The sequence below is a fragment of the Camarhynchus parvulus genome, chromosome 13, assembly GCF_901933205.1.
Source record: "Camarhynchus parvulus chromosome 13, STF_HiC, whole genome shotgun sequence".
NCBI classification, from domain to species: domain Eukaryota; kingdom Metazoa; phylum Chordata; class Aves; order Passeriformes; family Thraupidae; genus Camarhynchus; species Camarhynchus parvulus.
The window spans coordinates 10,092,997-10,114,540 of NC_044583.1; the positions used below are offsets into that span (position 1 = coordinate 10,092,997).

Below are 21,544 nucleotides of genomic sequence, written 5' to 3' on the forward strand. Positions count from 1 at the left end.
TCAACAGTGTTTTTTCTTTTAGGATAGACAATTTTTAAATTGCAAAACACTGAAAGTTGTGTTCCTTTTACCAGTAATGTATAGAGTGATGTTATTTCAGAACTGCATGCATTTTTATTGCCTTAGAAGACCTAAATAGCTCTTGGAATGGATTCACCAATTAGAGTAAATTTTACTGTGAAAAAACACTAAGTATTGTAGCTGTGCATGATGTCTCATAGACCATGTGGGCCTAAATTTTGCTCCGTATTCATGCCAAACTAGTATTGACTTTCCAGGCTAAAGCTACATGCCCACTCCTCAGGTTTTGGCTGATAGAGCACTGAGCACAAGGCCAGGCTGTGCTTACCAGCAGCCCAGTGCTCCTGGCAGCTCTTAGCCCTGGGCTCCCAGCCAGTTTGCGCAGTGATTTTTGTTGATGCAGCATTTTGCATCAAGGATGTGTTGCCAGCAGAAGCAAACAATGTTCATGGGCTCCAGCAACGGAGCAAGGCCAGCTGCAAGAGAGCAAGAGTTCTGGTCGTTAATTTGTGTGTGGATGTGACCTTTGAACTACCTCGGCCACTGAAACGATGATATGGTGACCCTGCACACTCCAAGTGGTGCTCACTCATTAAAGGCTTTGCAGAAAGGAGGGTGTTGCACTGGTTTGCAGCCTAAGAATATCCAGGTAGACAGCCAGCTCAGGAAACTGTGGCTTGCCATTTAAATCCGTGTCAAAGATCTGCCTCAGTCCTTGCCTCAGTCTCCAGTGAGAGTGAAGTAAGAGGATTAAGAAGGTGTCTCTCACTGTTTGTGTTCTGGGCATGTAAAGGGCAGGGAATCAGATACTTCTCATCTGTCTGGCTTTAAAAAAGACACCAAAAGGCAGACAGCAGCAAAACATCCCTGAAGAGCCTTGACAGACTTTGGTCTTTCCAGTGGGACAGACCCTGTCTCCTCAAACACTGCCTATGTATTTTCCTAATGGCAACACATTCAATGTTGCTGCCTTATTGTTTATGGTGTAGGAAACAGATGGTCTTTTCTCCTTCCTTGTTCACTTCACCTCTTCTATCAGTTTTAATGGTTTAAAACAAAAAGCTTTTAGCACTTTTGCTTTGTTTTTACGGTTCCCCCTGTCTTGCACCAAAGGCATTCCAGTAAATACATATGCACTAGTGAAGCTTAATTGCCCATCACAAATGTGTAATGGGTGTTAATGTGGCAGGAGCTTGTAGCTGTGGCTGTTTAACCCAGCACAGAACAGCTGCAGCACTTCAGACCCGAAGGAAAACAGAAGAATCCTCTGCTTGTTGGAAATATATTTGCTCTCAGAGAAATCTGGTACATAGCAAACTGAAACTTCTTCTACTTCAAATAGTCTCCTTTAAAAGTTTCTCTGATTATTCAGTAGAAATCAGAAATGGTTATCATAAAAGGCAAGTAAAAGCTTGATATCATGCCCAAGATAAAACCAAGAGTTGCCCATTTCCAAGAATGGACCAAGATGTGAGGAGATATGAGAGAGGAAAAATGGGATTTAAAGACATTGGAGAGGAGCAGAAGTCAAATCCATGGCAACAGAATATCCAAAAAGAGCTTCTCTAAAAATCACTTTTCAAACAAAAGTGAAATTTCTCTGTGTGACTGGTATGGCAGAGACTTTCCTTCTAACATGTTATCATAACCATATTTTGAATACTTGTAATTCATTTTGGCAGAAAATGTCTTATTGCTGATTTTAGAAACCTTCTTTTGTAGAAGAATGAATTTAGACAGGTACCTTTCAAATGGAACAAGAGCCTGGACATGTTTGCTCTGAGATGGCAACTCATCATGCTGTCTGATCCCCACTCTGACAGCACTGCTGGTGCTGCAGGTTGTTGTATGAAAGCCAGGATTATTTTGTTGTAGCTTTTCTACTCAAGCATTTTAAATATATGTGATGCTTAGCTGTAAAAATTAATCTCTAAAAGTTTTATGCCTGTTTTACAGCAGCTGTGAAATTAAATTTATTAGCACTCTGCATTATATCAGTTATTAGTTTGCTTCTAAAATACTGGTCATTTTGTTCTTTGAGTACATTCTATCCAAACATAGCTTTTCTGTGAAATAAACAGCGTGATACAGATTGTTAAACCAGAACTTCATCCCAAAGTCTCATGTCTAATATTAATGCGCACACTGATTAGATCACTGCTCAGTAATGAGTCTTTAAGCTCTCCATCTCTCTTTCTGTGTAAACTTCTCTACTTCCCATGCAGTCTGAAAACAGCAGCACATACTATAAAATATCAAAGTATTTGTTCCCTCACGTGGGGGAGTGTTCTTCTAACCAGTTGTCACCTGCCAGGAGAGCCCTCTGCATGCATTTCTCACTTTCTTTTTTTAACGATTTAATAATTTAATGATAAATCTTTTTAAATTATTTAATAATTCAATGATTTAATAATAAAAATTTTGATTTTTTTTAATAGCCCTTGATCCATCCAAAGATCCCTGCCTGAAGGTGAAGTGCAGCCCACACAAAGTGTGTGTCACCCACGACTACGAGACCGCGATTTGCGTCAGCCGCAAGCAGCTGGTGCACAGGTGAGGAAACTTCCCCTTCTCCAGGCTTGTGTGTCTGCCACAGACATCCAGCATGGGAGAAGAAGGAAAATGAGAAAACTCCAAAATTATTATTAAAAACCCCATCATTTTACAACATTCTTTTAAATTTTAATTTGGGTTAAAAAAGAAAAAAACCAGATGTTTTATATTTATAACTGAGGCTACTTAAGAAAGATGACCCAGAACATGCTGCATCCTGTGGTGTGGATTGCAGAATTCTCTCCCAGTTCTGGAAGGGATTTTCTCCCCCCAGAGAACAGTAATTTGCATATTTTAAAAACTGAAAACATGAAATATGAAAAAACTGTGCCAGAAATATCTACACTTCTGGTAACTTACTTAGAAGTAATTAGCAGGCGATTAATAAAGTTTTTTTTTTTAATGTGTCAAACGTCTGCCTAAATTTGCTAAAGAGCTGAAAAATATTGGTGGAATTTTGTAGAGCAACTCCTTGAGAAGTCTCATAACTAGAGAAATCTCCAGATCAGATTGCTGAATGTCTGAATTAAGAGCAAATGAACTAGCTGATATGTTACAAGGCCAGGATGTTCAAATTAGACCACAGAACTTCACAGAGAAAAGCTACAAACAGAAGAAGAAAAGCCTACTGATCATGGGTTGAGATATGTTACAACCAAGAATTGAGAAATTTATAAACAAATGTTGAGGAAAAAACTAACTTTGCCCTATTTTGGAAAGAGAACTAGTAGAACCATTAGGGAAATTAGAGTTGAGTATCTCCAGAGCATGAGTCAAGACCCAAAATTAAACTGGAGGAATCAGCCCCTCCACCTGCCTGCAAATATATAACAGAATAAATCGTGTACTGCTGTAATGAGCAACTCTGAATGCTTGGTCTGCGTTTTATGGAAGAAATCATTGTCTTGCTTTCATTATGTTTGAGTGATAAATCTGGGGACTTCTCTTCAGTTTCTCTCTCTGTTTAGTATGGAAGAAAAATTTGCCTGTAACACAGCTCAGGTCCCCAATATTGTTGTCAGCCAATATTGTACTTCAGCAACTGTTTAAGCCAAACTAAATTCAGGATGATCTGATTCCCATGTACTGCACCTCATCTTTCCTCACTGTCACCTGGTTGAGGAAGCTAATCCTGTAAGAAAAATTAGTCTTTGATTGATAATCCAAAGTTAATGGTGTAATATGCATGAGGCAGTGTGTTCAGTATTTGGTTTTCAGTGTGGAATGATCCCTGGAAGGAAGTTAGGAGTCTGCTATATGCAGTGCTTACACTCTAATGATATTTTTGACATTATGTAGCTTATATTTTTTAGTGAGGATGGATTGAAACCTGGTTTAAATCCTTGCATTATATAGTAGTCCTTGTGATATATAGACATAGATGTTGAGCCAAATGCTTTCTGAGCTATTTCCAGTATTTAACGTCTCCAAAGTAGTCAAAATGTTCAAAGAAATGGTGCAGAGGAACTGAATATCCTTTCTTTGCAGAAAGCAAGCTGTGTTTCATGTGATCTCTCTATGATTCCTCCACTGCCTGCAGCTGTTTCAGCAAACCTTTGAGTAGCACTGTGGCTATGGAGATAAATCGAAAACTATTGAAAACTTTGAAAATTCTCCAAACAATTTCCAGCAAGTTTTGCAATGCTGAAAGAACTACTGCTGATATGTGACAGTGGCACATATCACCCCACAGTGGTTTTATTCTCCATGTACCCAGCTAGCCTGGCCTCAGAGGGTACACAGGTCAAGGAGGCAAGTAACCAGGGCAAATTGTCTGTTGATCTGAATCAGTGGAGTGACACTCCCTGAAGGTTTTCATCTTCAGTCCCACAGCATTCTGGTTTTTTCTGTGCCTGAGCTGAATACTGCTGTACATCTGACTCGTCATATTAAATGCTGTGTTAATCAGGAGTAAACACATTAAAAGGGGTGGAGTCGCACCTATGTAAAACCAGCTAAAATCTGAATATATTAGTGAGGGCACATGTAGTAACAATTACCAAATAACATGGTGCTGCTGTGATTGTTTTGCACATCCACGGTGCTTTTGGGTGTGCTCAGGAGGATTTTCCATTTCATGCATCATTATCAACTTGCTGCAGTGGCTTTACACAGGATGTCAGCTCAGCAGAAAGTAATGGAGAGCAACACCTTTGTTATTGCTGAGCCTCCCAGACAGAGCTGTGCTGGTTTGTGTCCCCCAGTGCCTGCCTGGCTGGGGAGCTGTGGTTTTCCAGGCACAGTGTGCTGCAAACTCTGAAATCACCAGTGCCAGCACGATGCCAATCCCATTTCATTTCCTTTCTGCTGGAATGCCTGCTTTTTAAACCACTGCAGGAGCTCAGTAGCAGTGTAGAAAATTGAGTTGCATGGAAATGTGTTATTTAAGCTACTCAGACCCTGCCCCAGGGGCAGTCTGGCCTCTCCTGTGCAGCATCTGCAGCCTCCTCCTTCTCTGCTCCTCCTCCCCTGCACAGTCACCTCGTGAGCAGCCCTGGGTCTTGAATCATGGAATGGTTTGGTTTGGAAGGGACCTTAAAGATAATTTTATTCCAACCCTCTGCTCTTTGGATCTACTGATGCAATCAGTTGGTTCCCCAATTAACCTTGCTGTGTTTGTAGATTTTTTTTCCCAGTCTCTTGTTCCTTTTCATACTGATTCTGAAAATAATTTGTTTTCATTTGATTATTATGTACAATTCAGGGAAAAGGTCATAGCCCAAAAGGAGCTTTGCAAAATAGCATCATTTGGATTCCTGTTGGTGTATTTATCCATGTTAATTGTTTGTGTTGTATTTGTATGTATTTTCTTGAAGAGCCTATCACAAGCAGAAAGATGGGAGAATCCAGACAATAACAGGGGAGAACCACTGGGCAGTTTTTTTTTTTTTTTGTCTTTTCCATGGACATTAACCAACTAATTTTTCTAGTAAGCTGTTAGTACTTCAGAAGTTAAGGCAGAAGATGTCTGAGAGGTACTTCAGACAGATAATAGGGTTTTGTCAGCACATCCTCTCAGCACATACTATTTACAGTATGAATTGGACAGTACGTTTAGAGAAAAGGCAAGACTGAGTTGTAATTGAAGAGTGTGAAAAAGATAAATTTGGAGGTGCCTCCTTACATGCTTGATAGTCCTTGTACTAGTGATAGAGTCTTATGAAATCTTTTTGAGTGGATTAAAACCCCTTTCAATTTGGACATCTATGAGGAAAAGTCTTTATTAGCTCAGTTTTGCATGAAAGGCAGTAGTTAATGTCTCTCAAAGTTGTCTCATGCATTCTCAGTCCCTTTAAGCCATTTGTGTCTGCTGGTGCTGACACAACGCTGCGGATGGGAAGGAAAGATGTCACTCTTGGGCTCTTTTCTAAAGAACAGAATGAGAAGAGAGGATTGATGTGAAAATAATGGCCATATTAACATGTCCAGGGTTTACAGCTTTGTTCAGTCCATTTGACCCGCAATGACCAATTAATTCATCACTGCAATGGAAGTCACTCACAAAGATAATCACACATCTTCTCTGCTTCCCTGCTGTGTCTTAGAAATCCAGCTACTTACTCACTATTTCTCCAGGACTTTTAAGGATAATGCTGCTGACAAAAGAGTCTACTACTGAGTTTCTCAGTCTTTTTTTTAAGATCTGGACAAGTTCCCAGATAAAACATCTGTTCTTCTAAATTAAACGTCAAAGCCTTGGTCTGACCAGCGTGCCAGTGTTGGCAACTACGCTTACCCACAAGGAGCAGACAAATCTCCCTCTCTTTCCTTACAAATCCTGCAGCTGATGCACCATTTCTGGTTAGGAAGGACCCTGTTCAAAACAAGTCAAGTAAAACATCCCCATATGTGAAATAGAGCGTTTTTGTAGCATTGCTCTGGTTTGCCAGTGAGTGCTTTAAATTGTATCCAAAAGGGGGAGGCAAAGCGATCACTCCCAGGACATCAGTGACCCACCTGCTTTGGAGAACTGCTGGGAGCATTACAGAAAAATCTCTGACCACAGCAAATGCACTTTCAGGGATTTACTGAAAAGTTGTGCACATAAGCAAGGATTTGAAACAGTGCTATTCCTCAATGTCTATGATTACATCAACAATCACCTTTTAAAAGGTGCTAAAATAGGGCCTATAAACCCAACCCTGTTGTTTTGCTGTTCTCTCTGACTTGTGTTTTTTGTGTTTGTCTCATTGCTGATGCTAATGAAGGGTTGCCACAACACCAAGGGCTCTTCTGGGGTTACAGCTTCCTGTGCTGAAAACTCTGCTCCCACATGCCCTGTGCCCTGACTGATGCCATGGAGGGCTTGGTCCTCAGCTCATTTAATTCTGCCTGATTTGTGTGGTAATGTTGATCAAAGCCTGAGTAGGTGAGAAATCCATAGGAGAACCAAACTTGGGCAATGATTAATTATCTTTGGATCAACTAATACCATCAGTTGGCTCCCCAGTTAACCTTGCTGTGTTCATAGCTCTCTTCTGTTCTCTTCTTCCTTTTAACACTGATTCAGAAAATAATTGTTGTTCGTTTGTGTATTATGTACATTTCAGGGGAAAAAAGCATAGCCCAAAGGGTACTTTGTATGAATCACAGAATCACAGAATATGCTGAGTTGGAAGGGACTTATCAAGAACATGGAGTACAATTCCCAGGACAGCCCAAGAATCCCCCCCCGTGCCTGAGAGAATTGTCCAAAAACTCCTTGAACTCTGTCAGGCTTGATGCTGTGACTGCTTCCCTGGGGAGCCTCCTCCAGTGCCCAAACTTCTCCTGATATCCAACCTAAACCTCATAAATATCATAATTATTTTCTGTATCTCTAGTGCTCTTGGTGAATTCTGGGATGAATTCACAGTTATGAGTCATTATAACTGCAGATTTATTTATGAGCATCAAATGAATTCTTTTGCTGATTAATGCTTTCAGAATTAAGGGAAGAAAACTGAACAGTCGAGAGTCAAAAGAAAATCTTTTGACCATTGTTTTATTATAAAAGAAAGCCATTTCAAATAGATTGGATTTTTTCCCAAGTAACAATACAACAATATTTACACATATCTGCAAACTGATTTGAACTCTCTAAATCTGAATTTTCCCAGGAAGAAGAAAAAAAAGGAATGTTTTTTATGGAAAACATTTTTATGTACCTCTAGGGCTGAGTATTGATTAATCTACTGGCATAGATTTTTGCTTCAGAAGAAAGAGCATTGAAATATTTTATTAAACACGCAATCACAAGACCAAATAGATTGCATTAAGTTACTTTCATACAAAGCTATTGTACTGGGGAAATTGCCAGAATTTAGGCTTATTATTCCCAAGGGTAGCTCTGATAGAATCTTGGAGAGTTACTTTAATCCTCAGTGAATGAAAGTTCTAGACATGAACAGAACTGAGTAAATGTTTGTTGTTTGGGGTATTTTTTTGTAAGTTGTTAACTCCAGCGCATTACTCTGTAAAGACTGTTATTCTTCCTAATATCCAATCCCCCACGGTACATTGCCCAGTTTAACTGTGGCTCATGCTGTTTGTCCACAAAGAGAAATGAGAAGCAGGAAAATCAAGGAGAGAGGGGCCTTTGAGGTCACAGCCAAGTGCAGTAGATAATGTGATGTGCAAGGGGTGTGCAAGCGGTGTGTGCAAATACTTGGAGGAAACTTGAAAGCTTTTAAAAGTATTTCATCTCCAGGTTGCCTGACAACAAAGGTGCCTCCACTACAGCACAAGAGCTTGGGATTTTGCAACAGGCAAGTAACGGACACATGGAAATAAGGAATGTTTGTTTTGTTACGGAGTCCAAGTTGCCTTTTAATAAGACAGAGAGCACATGGTGTGATGTGCCATCAATCCATAAGTGCTCAAGGGGACCACTGACTATTAAGAGAGAACAGCATAAAAGTCTGGCACTATCCTTTACTCCCCATTACAGTTATTTCTAAAATTTTGATTATGAAAATTATGATCTAAGCATGAACTCCCAAAGGTTAATAGCTTTTCCTCCAAGAGAGTCTCCATCAGTAACTGCCCGGGATTCAGTCCAAGGATGCTTCAATATTGGAACAGCACTCACTGGTGTTAAAAGCAGATATTACTCTACTGAGCAGGGTCATTTGTAAACTGTAGGTCTCTCCCTCAAAGTGGTCCATTTCCCAGTTTCAGCTCTGCCTACATTAAATTGCTTTTAACTGAAGAGACCATGTGGAGAGGCTGTGGAGGGACTGGCTTTCATCCCACACGTTGCTATGAGCTCACTCAGTTCTGAGCCTTCAGTGACCTACTTGCTGCCAGGGGTTTCTGCACAAACACCCTCCAGTTGATTGCTTTCTGGAGGAAGCTGGCTATGGTCTGTCCTCTCAACAGATGAGAATTCATGTTCCTTTTAGGCTGTTTTCTGGCTTTCCCTAGCTCTAGGTGTGCTGTTAACATTGGTGTATTTGAAAATTCAGAGGTAAAAGACCCCTGAACAATTCCCAAACTTATGAAAGATCCTTCCTTGACTTTAAGCAAAAATGAATATTGAATTACTGACTCAAATTCATATTGGATTACTGACTCAAAGCAAAAAGAGCTCAAATTTTACACCATGCATTTTGGTATTTCCATGAATTTCCAAACTTCTACAAGAAGAAAGTACACATGAAAAACCGTGGTCAGACAGAGCACAAACAGCTCCCATGGGAATTGCACAAGATTGTCACCAATAGCCTGGACTTTCTGCATCCCAAGGCCAGGTAGCCACTCTGTTTGTCTCTCCACAGAACTGGTTCATGCTCCATCAGCTTTAGACCTCATTAGAGTACTGTGAGGTGATGGGCTCTTCCTGGACATGAGTAATTTTTGAAATATATGGTAATGCACAGCTCTCTTGTAACAGACTTTAAAGTGCATCCTCATCCCTGTCTGCACTGGCCATGCCAGGAGATTGAAGTCATTCTTGCTGTCAGCAGGGGATTCAGGGTATTTTACTCACAGCCACCAAGCACCAGGCCCTGGGTGAACATCTTACTGCTGAGGTCATTGGCTTTTTCCCTGCAGCTCCTGCCTCACTGTGCTCTGCTTTCCCCTGAGGCAGCCGCAAGCACAAAGGAGGCACAGAGGGCATTGAGACAATCTCCTGCTGGTTGCTCCTTTCAGACCAGCTTCAGAGCCCTCACTGAAACCACCTGAATACTTCTGGGTACCTTTGCTATCATCAGAGCGTTTTTATATTGAACAGAATGAGAAAATAATTTCTTTTTTCCACACTTTAATTAGCATTTATAAATAGTTTTTGCATTTAAAGATACTATTACTGAATGGGTTGAATACCTCTTTGTAATGTTCCCGCTCTTAATATTTCTAGTTGCATGCTTTTAGCAGTATATAAAAATGGACTGGAAGTGACTTCTTGGATCATTAAGTCTGATCCCTCTGCAAAGGTATAAAATAAACTTTTTCATAAGCCTATCAAGTTCTGTCTTAAAGATAATAAGACTTTTTGCCTCTTGTACTCCATTTGGATGAATCCTGAACATCCAAACCTTTCTTGTTGGAAACTGGCTTATATCTAGCCTAAGTCTATTCAAATCCAGCTAAAACTTTTGGAGTTTTCCTAAATAGTTCCTCAGTATTTATTTTGGAATAATAACCTTCTATTGTTTTCCTAGATTTGGCGAATGTTCATAGTCTTTTCTTATAAATCAAGCTCTCTTAAAAAGACATTCCTCTTGGCTGTTTTAGTTCTCCTTGGTAGCAGAGATCATTGGGTTTGGCTGCTGAGATCAGTAAAGAAAGAAACCCAAAATTATCATTTCATCTTCTTGCTGTTTAAATTCTTTTTAGATCTTTGGTTTTGCGGTGACTCTGAGTCATCAAAAAGATGTTAAGATTTTAATTCTTAATTTTTATTTCTGAAATCCCCTTTTTAAAATAGCTATTCTATCCATGCCTGCTTTAAACCTCTGATGATTCTTCCATCAGCCCTGTTGGAATGTGTGTAGCTTGGAAGTCCTTATTCCAGCTGGGCTTTCACCTGACCTTTCTGGAGGACAGCTCTGGCTTTGACACTTTGTGATCTCTAAATTGATATATATTGGAAATACATGTGCAATTTGCTGCTTTAAGCACTCCTGCATAATATTCTGTATTTGTTTCACCCTTCCTAGAAACACACACTAATTACTTTTTTCTGTAATGTAACACATTTTTTAATAACATGATAACAAAAAGGAGGCCAGGGGAAGAGTTTGAAATAAATGCCATACCTAGTTCAGCATCACATACAAACTATATATAAAATGCAGCGTTCAGAGCTCTGATTAATATGTAAGCTAATGTATAATCATGGAAAATGCGTGTCTGAAAGTTCATGTGTGAATGTAAGATCTGCAGCAGATTCATGGGAAACACAAGCCAGCAGGAAAACTTAAATATATGAAAGGTAAAACAAGGACAACATCATGTTTGTTCTTCAATGGTTTTACTGTCTCAGTGGGTTCTTTTGGAGACTACAGGATTGGTCTTATATAAACCTTTTGGCATAGCTCTTATCAGCTTGTTAAGAGCCACCATCCAAAGCTAAGTTAGCATCCAAAAGTTCCTGTTTCCCTCAGGATAGCTGGAAGAAGGCAGAGTTAAAAGTTCAGTCACCTCCTCCATGGCATTTCTCTGTTCCTGACTTGGACTGTGAGCTGTTGATAGCATAAGGGATGTTGGCTTTTTTGTTGTTTGTAAAGCTCCTCTTGCTCACTTTAAAGTGAGCAAGAAATGAAAACAGTAATTGGTATAAATGTCATCTGCTTGGCAAATGTGACAAGATCTGCCAACAAATGAATAGTGAACAAATGAATAAAATTGGAAGGGATTCACTGCCTCTGAATCCTCATTCTCTAAGAAGTTGTTAGGCTTTGCATATGGAGTAGCCTCATAATTCTTGGATTTTCAATGCTTTTTCAATCAATCCTCATACAGTGTCATTTAAAATACAAACAGGTTGGTGTAAGAGGATGTGGGGTCCAGGAGGGCAGTTCCACATTCTTTGGATTCCTTGTCAGCAGCAGCACTACATTTCACCACTGGCCCTGGTGGTCACATGGGTGTAGTTTTGCTTTGCTGTTGTCTGCCTTCTATGATTACATTAATCCTCACTGACTTGGAATCTGCAATATTTTTGGGTTTATCCCAGCCCAGTAAGTTAAGGATGTATTTTCTGATTCACCTTCTTTGTGTTCTTTATAAAAATCTTAACCATAGAATTGTTGGAAGCAAATTTGTGATAATATTTAATATATGCCTGTATTTTTGCTTTTTATCAATATCTTAAATCTGTTGAGTAATCCAGTCAGTCGTAAATTACTATTTAATGTTCACAAATGACCTCCAATGCACCAAAAAATTATCCTGTGTTTATACAATAATCTGTTTACTGGAGATTCTAAATTTATTGCTGGTTTTTGCTGTAGAAGCCTCAGGACATAAATGTGTTCAGTGGAAGTCTTTTTAGTGCTAATAAAAGCCATGCTTTTGTAAGATTGGGACTGATGTTTACAGTAAAGGAATTTTATTAAAGTTTTTCTTCAATTTCCAGCATCCTGTTATATTGGAAAAAATGTTGCACATGCAGCATTTAAATTCAAATCTGCCTTTTGGTGAATGGCATTATACATTCCAATTGCAGTCAATATTACAAACAATATACTTTGTATGAAATCTGCAAATTAGGCCTTAAAAATATTGCATTTCATTTGATGCTGGCCAGTTTGCTGCTTTTTCCAACCGCGTGTCTTCCACGTGATGCAGACTCAACACACACAGCTTTTAAACCAGCTAAAAACTGATCTTTATTGTTTGCAAAACAGTTTTTATTTTACAGTTTTAATTTGCAAAAACAGTTTTTATTTTTTTTATTTTATTTTACCTTTGCACTGCTGAGATTTGCCAGTTATTGCTGCTGAAGCCATTCCCTGGCAGTGAAAGGCACCAATAACAACAGGCTGAAACTCTGATCAGCTGGGTCAGACTCTCCCACGCCTCCTGCCTTGAGTATTCACAGCTTCCTACCCACATGTAGGGTCTGCTGGGGAAGAGCTTTGGCTCCTCCAAAGCTGAGAGTGGTTTCCAGCAGAGTTCTGCTAAATTTCACATCTCCTTCAACATCCTTCATTTCAGGCACAAAACTTCACTAGGAAAAATGATGAAACCATAGCCAAGGCTACCCTAAGGAATTCATCAACGAGCTTTCATTTTTGAGTTGAAGCTTGCAAAAAACTTACGCTGTGAAGATATTTCCACAGAGGTTTGCCAGTTCCAAACTAGATTAACAACAAAGACGTGAATGTCAGTTAAAATAGAAAATTGAAAAAGATAGTCTTTGTTGTTTGATCCCTTTCAGAGCCATGCAGTTCCATCTAATGGCACTCTTCTGAAAGAAATAGCACATGAAAACAATGAAAAGGATCTTCTTGCATCAATCATTTCTTATTTGGTGCATGTTATGTTATCAAAATTAACTTTTAATCTATTACTTCCTGCTTCTTTAATATTTCAATTTCTATCATTCTCTTTTTATTAACGAGCTTATGATTGCATCCTTAGTGCTTGGCCAGAGCTCATCAAGAGTTCTACCTACAGATTTTCAATTTAGTAATTTTGTATCAGATTTCTTCAACCAATGAACCACAGATGAGATTATTTATGGACATGAGCCACCAAAGTACATTCTGCTCAAAGCTCTGTATGTAGGCAGTATAAACATGTTTAGAAATCAACCCCAAATATTTTTCATCTTTAAATGTGTTTGCTCAGGTATCACTGTTCTACTCCCAAATTATGTATAGAAAGGTGATGCTGAGCCATTCACCTTTTAGGCACAAAGAGTAATACCTTTGCACTTTTGAAAGAATATTGCTTCTATCTCAAGGTTTAAAGCAGTCTTGTAATACATAATAATTTAATTCCCATGAGCATCTTCTACATCTTGAGAGGTGGAGCAGAAAAAATCATGGGCATAAGAAAAACGTTCCTGCTCATTGCAGGGGGTTGGACTTGATGATGTTTTACAGATCCCTTCCAACTGAAACTATTTTATGGTGACTTTGATCTGTGTACTCATTCTAAGCTGCTTAAGCAGCTACAGCACAGAGCTGTCTGAAATAAATAAATAAATAGGAAATATATCATGATAGATTAAATTACATTAATGGAGCATAATTATCACAAAACATTTCTACAGATCTGTGTTATTAAATCTTTGTGAAATAGCAGGGGCAGGAAGATTAACAAGTTTTCAAATTAGTTAAGAGAGAATTATCAAGCCTTCATTTTGTTATCACTTATTGCATGTATGTTCTCTGCTTTCACAATGAAATCCTAAAAGATTCATTACAAGCAAATACAGAATGTTCAGTAACTGCAATTTAAAAAAATCAAAAATTCTGGCACATCCCATAGAGTTATTTCCTACTCCAACTAGTGGTAAAAAAAAAAGGATGCAATCTTGCGCTACAGTCACTGCAGTCAGTGTAAAATTGCCGCCTCTATGAAATCAAATATTGCAATTAGATAAAGTACTTAAAACTGTGGGGGTTTTATTGTTCTTGGATTAGCTCTTAACTTTGTAGAATTCTCTGTGTAGCTTTTGCTCAGTTTGCACTTGACTCCCCGCTGAGATTTTTTTGAACATTGGAACATTTTGAGAAAGTGGAAATAGAAATAAGCTCAAAATGAAAACAAGCTTTCAACTTTAAGCATTGAGTAGATATGTGCTGGAATCTTCTGACTAAATGGCTTTCCTGTCAATTCAACAAAACATTTTCTAGCAATGTAAAGAATAGTTCTTGACAAGAAAGTCTCTCACATCACAAATGTGAGTAGGATGACAAGGAGACCTTGAATGTAGAATGTGAAAAAGAGAGGTTCAAGCCTTGTCACTCAGGTAGAATAGTCTTCTGGATCTTCTCTGAGTAGTTATTGAATTCTCTTTCTCTGAACATCTGGAGGTTTTAGTCCTTTCCTTTGGTGTTAATTGGAGAAGAGATTGATCTCTTCATTAATTCTGCCAAATTCACTCAGCAGCCTGATGGTTATGGCGCTCAGCTGGCACTCAGGATTTACTGAGTCTCTACTGCTGTTGGAAATAAAATCCACTCCCACAACTTCCCAGCGCACCTTTGAGAAGTCAGTCAAATCAGAATGGTGCTGTCATCACCTCCCATCTTCATGGAGTGACAAATTTATTTCATGCTAAGCTTGTGAAGAGAGTCAGTAGCATATAGACAGCTCCTACTGCCTTGAGTATTCAATTATCATTTGCACCTAGAGAAAATAAAACATTATCTTTCATTATTATCTCTGGAGATAGAGTATGAGTTTGCTCCTGGAAAAGTGTTGAGAGATATTTTTTCTTCTCTTCTCATTATTAGGAAGTGATCCAACATTGCTGCTTTCATATTTTATTTCTAAAATGATAGCTATTAAACACACTGTATTATGATTAGTGAAAGATGAAATCCTTTGCCTGGGTCTTCACGGGTTTTTGATGAATGCCAACTATTAAAAAAACATCCCTGGTCTCCTTTCTTTTCCATTTCCTGGGACAGTATCTTTAATAAGTAATAATATTGCAAAGTAGACTTTCCCAATAGCCTTCAACTTATCTTTTTTCTGTGCATAGGGAGAATAGGCAATTTCTGTCATTACCTCTCTGCAAGTTTTCCAGGGAAAGCAGATGCTTCAGAATGTTCTGAGGACTTCCTACTACACCTGCAGGATTTAGAAAGAGAATAAGCTCATAAATCTTGTGAACAGTTAGTGATGTGATCATTCTAATTACTGCAGTGTTTTACTTATATTTTACTTTAACTCCAGCAGCAAAACTTGTCATGAAATAAACATTCTCTGACAGTCACTGTGCTTTTCTTCTTTCTAGGTCTTCACTCTGAAAAGAAACTTTTTTTCCCGTAGTGAGGGCTTATGTTATCTCACACATCTGAATGAACACTCTCCTATACAATGTCATGCAGTTTTAAAATAAAGAGCAATTTTTACCTAGAGGCTCTTTTACAACCGTGTCAAATTTCAAAACTATGTTAATTTTTCAAAAAAGAAAAATACATCCAAGGGCTAAAACATGCTGTGCATTCCATTGAAATTTCAATTATTTTCACTGTAATTTTTTTTGTCCTTCAAACCTAAAGGATTGTACAGCTGATTTTTTTAAGGGGGTCATGGAAGGACAGTCACAACAGTTTTGATTTGGATTAGAAGAGTTTTCTACTACAGCCACAGTTCTGACCCAGACTGAATCAATAATCTGTAAATTTTTCAAGTAGCAACTCTACTAGAAAAGAATAATTTTGTAGAGCTCTTGCTGAATATATTTCAAGTATTGAAGTTATGTCACTTCTGCAAGTAAATCTTTACAAACTTTTTATTAACACTGTTCACATTCAAATTTAACATATTTTGTTCAGAATTAAAATTCATCCTGTCACCAATGCAGATTGCAGCCTTGTGACTTCAGATTCTCTTGCAGTTTTGTCAATTTTTCTTCTGTTTTCCCTTCTTTTTCTCCTTTCACTGGCAAAAATTTTGAGCCTTTCAATTTTATTTTTGTTTTGCTTACTAATATTAGTAAGAAACAATAAATTCTGGTTCTTTTTATTGCAACTGCTACTGTCAGCTTTATTATGATCATATCTAGGAAAATTTTCTTTAATATATATGGGGAGTAAGAGTAGGGAATTTTGCTTCATTGATTTATCTGGCCTCTAGCTTTAATCACCATGCAATCCATCTTCTTTTATGAAACAAACCAAATAATTCTGATTAATTGGTTGTTACAATCAGTGATCCTCAACTATGGAAAACTAATTAACCTTCGTAGTAAGACATAATGTGAGGTTTTCGTTCATTTGTTTAATGAGTTAAAAATTCAGGTGAACAGATCTGGTTAAAAGAGATGAAAACATTAAAGAAGACCCAAACCTGCTCCTCTAGTCTTGCATCCAGTCCATTGACTTGCAGTTCAGCAGACAGAAACACAGGAAACTTACACATGCTCTGCTTCTTCTTTCCTCTTTTTTATAAATTCTAAATTTGTACCTTATTGGCATTTAAATAGATGGTTCATGTTGAACAAAAAGGACACTTTATAGTTTTGTTGCATCAATTATTCTGTTCATTATTCATTGCCCTATGTTGTAATGCGTGTGCCATTATTCTGGGTAGCTTTAAATCTCTTTCAAGTCCTTTGACAGATTTTTGTAGTCTTTGCTACCCCAGTTTACCCCGAGCCCAGGACTGCCAAGCTGAATTACACCACGGTCATTCCTGCTTAGCACCTCATCCATAGTTAATTTCTTGAGCCTCTATGTTTTATCTGTGTATAAATTTTTCATTTGCAACAACACTTTATCTTAGCTCAGAAGTCTGGGGGTTTTGCTAATTAGTTCCTTCGTTAGTTCAGAAATTTTTGCTCCATTTTGAACCAGCTGCCTGCCCGTGTAACAGGTTCATAGTGCATTTAGAAACTCCTATGGATGAAACACAATGAGAGCTTTTTCATTTCAGAAAGTGTTTCACCCAGCCCTGTGCAGCACAGCAGAAATGTGAGTGCTGAAGTGGAAACCCTGCCCTCCTCCCAGCCCAGGAGAGAGCTGCTCTGACACTGACACCTCAGGATCACCATCAAGATGAGATAAACTGCCTGCAGAGCCTTGTCAGGAAGTACAAGCTGAAGTTTCAGTGCTGCTGATATTCAGTGTTGAGAGGGCCCTCTGCTAAATTCCAAAAGGTAGAGAAAAAATGAGGATCAGTAGAGCATGAATCTGAAGCACAGTTATCAATACAAAAACCAGCCTTACAGCTGCTATCATGCAACCCTCAGAGAAGATTTAACCAGCCTCTGGCTTCCTTTAGATGGAAGGAAATGGGCTCATGAAGAAGGTATCTCAGAGCATGTAAATTAATTTTCAGCTCTGGAAAGAAACAAACTCATATTTTGTATTTTACCTTTGCAAATATGTCCTGCCCTCACCAAAAGTATTATTTACTAATTAGCCCTAAATGTAAAAGTATGTTTGTACCCTGAGTAGTGTAGAGACAGAAAATAAAAGAATAGATAGTAAACAAGTTAAATGAGAGAATGATTGCTTAGGTGATCTGAAAGAATTTTAGGAAGATATAGGACATAGCTAAATTCATGATTGCCTCTTGGGCATTGTGGAAAGCAGAAAGATAATGTGCTCTGGTTTGCAGCTGAGAAAGGGAGGATATGGTTAAAGAATAAATCCAAATAAATGTGACAGGGAAACAGTGGCTGAAAAAGGAAAAATATGATGTGGGAAGAAATACAGGATATTTGGTCTTGACACAGTGAGCTTCTAATGTGGACAAGATGTTCCTGAGAGGAAATAGCAGTAATAGTGCAAAGAGATGGAAGGATAAGCCAGAGAGGACACCTATAAAGTTTCTCAGACTTCCAAGGACTCAAGTGTAGAAGGGTAAGACTAAACTATTATGGGTAAAGCACCAAAATGACATTGCAATACAATTTAGAGAGAATATAACACTTAATATGATACATCTTAGCAGAGAGGAAAAGAACAGGCAGAAGTAGATGAAGAAATAACTGCTTCTCCTAGGGGCCTCATTTTTGAGGCTGAATGAAGCAGACGAAAGTTTCAGAAGTAGGAGGGGAAAAGTGTGAGGAAAAGGAGATTGAGGGGGAGGATGTCAGGGCAAAGCAGTCAGGCTGAAAGATTAGAATCAAAATGTTTAAATACAGCAGTGAGTAAGAAAGGACGCTGCAATTTTTTCACAATTTTATAACATTTTCCTTAAAATAGCTGGCCAGATCTTGGGAGAATAGGGCTAGAGGAGAAAATCAGCTAAGCCAGTCAGGCAGAAGATAGACCAGAGTCTGTAGGATTTGAGAAAACGAAAGTGTTTTTTGAAGAAATGCAACAACATTTGGGGAAAAATAATAGCATTAATTTACAGTGATAAAGAATTAGTGCCGTCCTAGTGCAGCCCCTACATTTCTACCACAGCAGCAGAGAAACTGTGGAAAGAATAAGAATGGAGTCCAAGGAATCAATAGTGAGTAGCTGAAGTGAAATTTGGGTGGCAAGAAGTGATGGAAAGTAAGGTGGCACATCTGAAGCCATCAATACCCAAACCTGATTCCTGTGCAATAACTCAACAGCAAAGTATTTAGATTTTTTTTTACAACCTGCTAAAGTCCAAGGTAATGTTATGCTTTCCGTCTAAATATGCCACTGATTGAGTCTTTCTTTTTCACACAGTAAAATCACAGTAAAATCGAAAGTAAACTTTTGAGGAAGCATTTTGATAAAATGCTGAAAATATCAAAAGTATGAGTAGGTACATTGCCTTTTAACACCACCTTAACCTCTGTGGTAGAGGGGCCTCTGGAGCTACCTGGTGAAAGAATATGGGAAGAAGGGATGGTTTGTAAGGCACAGGTGCTGGGCTTTGAGATTCAACGTCACAGCAAAGTGAGACCTTAAACACTCAGTGGAAGTACTTCATGAAATGTATATCTTGCAGTTTCTACAAGTATGTCAATTGAACTCATCTTCACATTTTACCCAAAGGTGTGTTTCACTGTGTGCTGTCCCTGCACTGGATCATGTGCATTCAGCTTGTGTCATAAATTAATGTGATTATGTAAATGCTGTCCGTCAGTTGGGCCCTTCCTGAAGCTGCAGTCACCTTGCATTAAGACACAGCCTGATATAAGATGGGTTAATGCTGCTGGTGGCCTCATTTGAGAAGCTGGGAATGGTATAGATATTATGAGCTCCATCTCCAGCATCCAATAACCAGACAGACAGCACTGAATGCAGTGAGAAATTCAGCAGAATGTTTAGACATTCATAGTACTGAGCTCTATAAATCAGCAGTGCTGAATAAGCAACAGGGGCATTAGCCTATTTAGATGCTAAAAAGGATGGGATTTTAAAATTACTCAGCTCCTTATAGTATTTATAACTGGTTTAGTTTGCATGCACTTCACTAACATTCATTTTATTCTGACATAGGAAACTGCATTCTGATTATTTCCCTGAACCTACCTTGAATAGTGGATTTTGACTACACTCTGGAGGTGGCTTTGGGATTGATTTTTTTTATTAATTGTCTGTTGTTTGACAAGCCAATTCTGTTCAGAAATCACACATGAATTCTTAGGTAATCAATGCTAATTGTAAAAATCCTCAGCAGCTTAATCTGCTGTAGCTTTCTTGAGAATTTAATAAGCCTATCTCATAATAAAATGTGTCAGAAGGGGCAAATATTTTGCTAGCACAGCTTGTATCTGGTTGTCTGAACCATGGCACCAAGTATTCAAGAACAGGAGTACTGTGCAGTCATTTTTAAACAGAAACATTTGATTTAGTGCCTGAGTGCCTGAAGGGCAAGAATTTTTACTATATTTTTAAAATTCATTTACTTTCTTATCCCTACCAGCAAAATGTCATTTTTTTTTTCTGAGGATTGCATGTTATTTGCCTTAGGATAAGCAAAAGCAACATAATGAAGCAGAACACAGCTGAGCTGTCTGAGGATGCTTTGGGGGGGCAGCATTGATTTTTCTCCCTTGCAGTTGCAACGTGACAATAAGATTTCTGAACTTTTTTGCTTCAGAAAAAAAAACTCTCACACTTTGGGCAGTGGAGCCATTTGGAATGTAGAATTAAGGGTTGTGTTGCACATGACAGAATAAATAAGGCTGGGTTATAAACTGAACTGAAGGATATGGAGCTGAGCAAGACCCCAGGGTGGGTCTGTCACCTCTTTCAGGCCATTCATCTGTTCCATCAGTTCCATTCTGCCAAACTGCTGAATGTCTGGGGAGACATCAGAGCTTTGATGGTGCTAAACTTCACAGACCTCTGCATTTGGCCAAGACTGAGGGTGGTTTGAAAGCTGTTCTATCCTCAGCTTCTGGGGGATTCATCGGTCAGGTTGGAGCTTTAAAATGTTATTAAATGCTGCCAAGAAATCTGCCTTGAATTTTAGCCTTACTAAGTAACCTGCACCTGTTTGCACAGCTATGGTTATGCAGGGTTCAACACTGGAACTAGAAATATGAGCTGGAGCAGGGAACTGGTGGGAAATGACTGCTCTGCCAGGTTTGGTGAAAACAATTTTGAACCTGTCTAATTTCATGAAACAGTGCATAGAGAGGGAGGATCAGCTTTCCTCCCCAAACAACCTGACAGCTCAGATTAATCTCACACACCATCAGCAATTCAGCCTCCTTGGAGATCTTGGCAAGTTCTGCCAGCAGGAGGAGGCAGACCTGATCAATGCATTATTTTAATATCAGGATAATCAGATCTTGGGCAGAGAAAAGCTTCCTTTATCCTTCCAAAATGTATTCTTCTTTGGTAATGGGAGGAAAACCAATAAGCTGTCCTAGAAGGAAAGAAAGAGGGCCAGTGCCAAAGAAAAGGTAGTACATGTGCTGCACACTTCAACTTTATGTGCTTGGTGCCATGTTCTTGCATCTCATGCAGCTTGTGAAATCCAGGACTGGAGATTTCTGCAAACTGAGGAGTGGTGAATAAGATTTCAGCTTTAATTACAAACTTCTTGCTATCTCCCCTCCTCCTTTGAAATTCAAGGCACTTCATTTTATTTTTACATAGTTTGGTGTCTGAGATTCCTTTTTATGTTAGTGGAAAAATAACGATGAAAAGGAAAATAATTCTCTTATAAAAATTCATGAGAACAGGCAGAGTTTAGAAGCTGTGTTATTTATTCAGGAGAGCACAATGACTTTTAAGAACACTGGGATTTTATGTTTGTGTGGATTTTTTGGTTTGGTTCTTTTGTTTTGTGCACTTTGCCTGTTTTCATACCTGTGCAGCTGTTGAGCATATGTATTAGGTCTAAAAGTTGAAAATAATTTAGAATTTAGATTAAAAAATGAATTGTCTATAAACGCAACAATCTGTTACCTAAG

The 21,544-nt window shown here is 38.6% G+C and overlaps 1 protein-coding gene across 2 annotated transcripts in view; it reads left to right on the top strand.

Moving 5' to 3' along the window:
- The window catches only part of SPOCK1 (SPARC (osteonectin), cwcv and kazal like domains proteoglycan 1), a 267,842-nt gene that overhangs the window by 149,375 nt on the left and 96,923 nt on the right, over positions 1 to 21,544 (top strand). For both annotated transcript variants that reach the window (XM_030957132.1, XM_030957133.1), the window contains one exon: positions 2,460 to 2,574. In XM_030957132.1, coding sequence (XP_030812992.1) covers positions 2,460 to 2,574 — 115 coding nt within the window. The remainder of the gene's footprint in view (positions 1 to 2,459; positions 2,575 to 21,544) is intronic.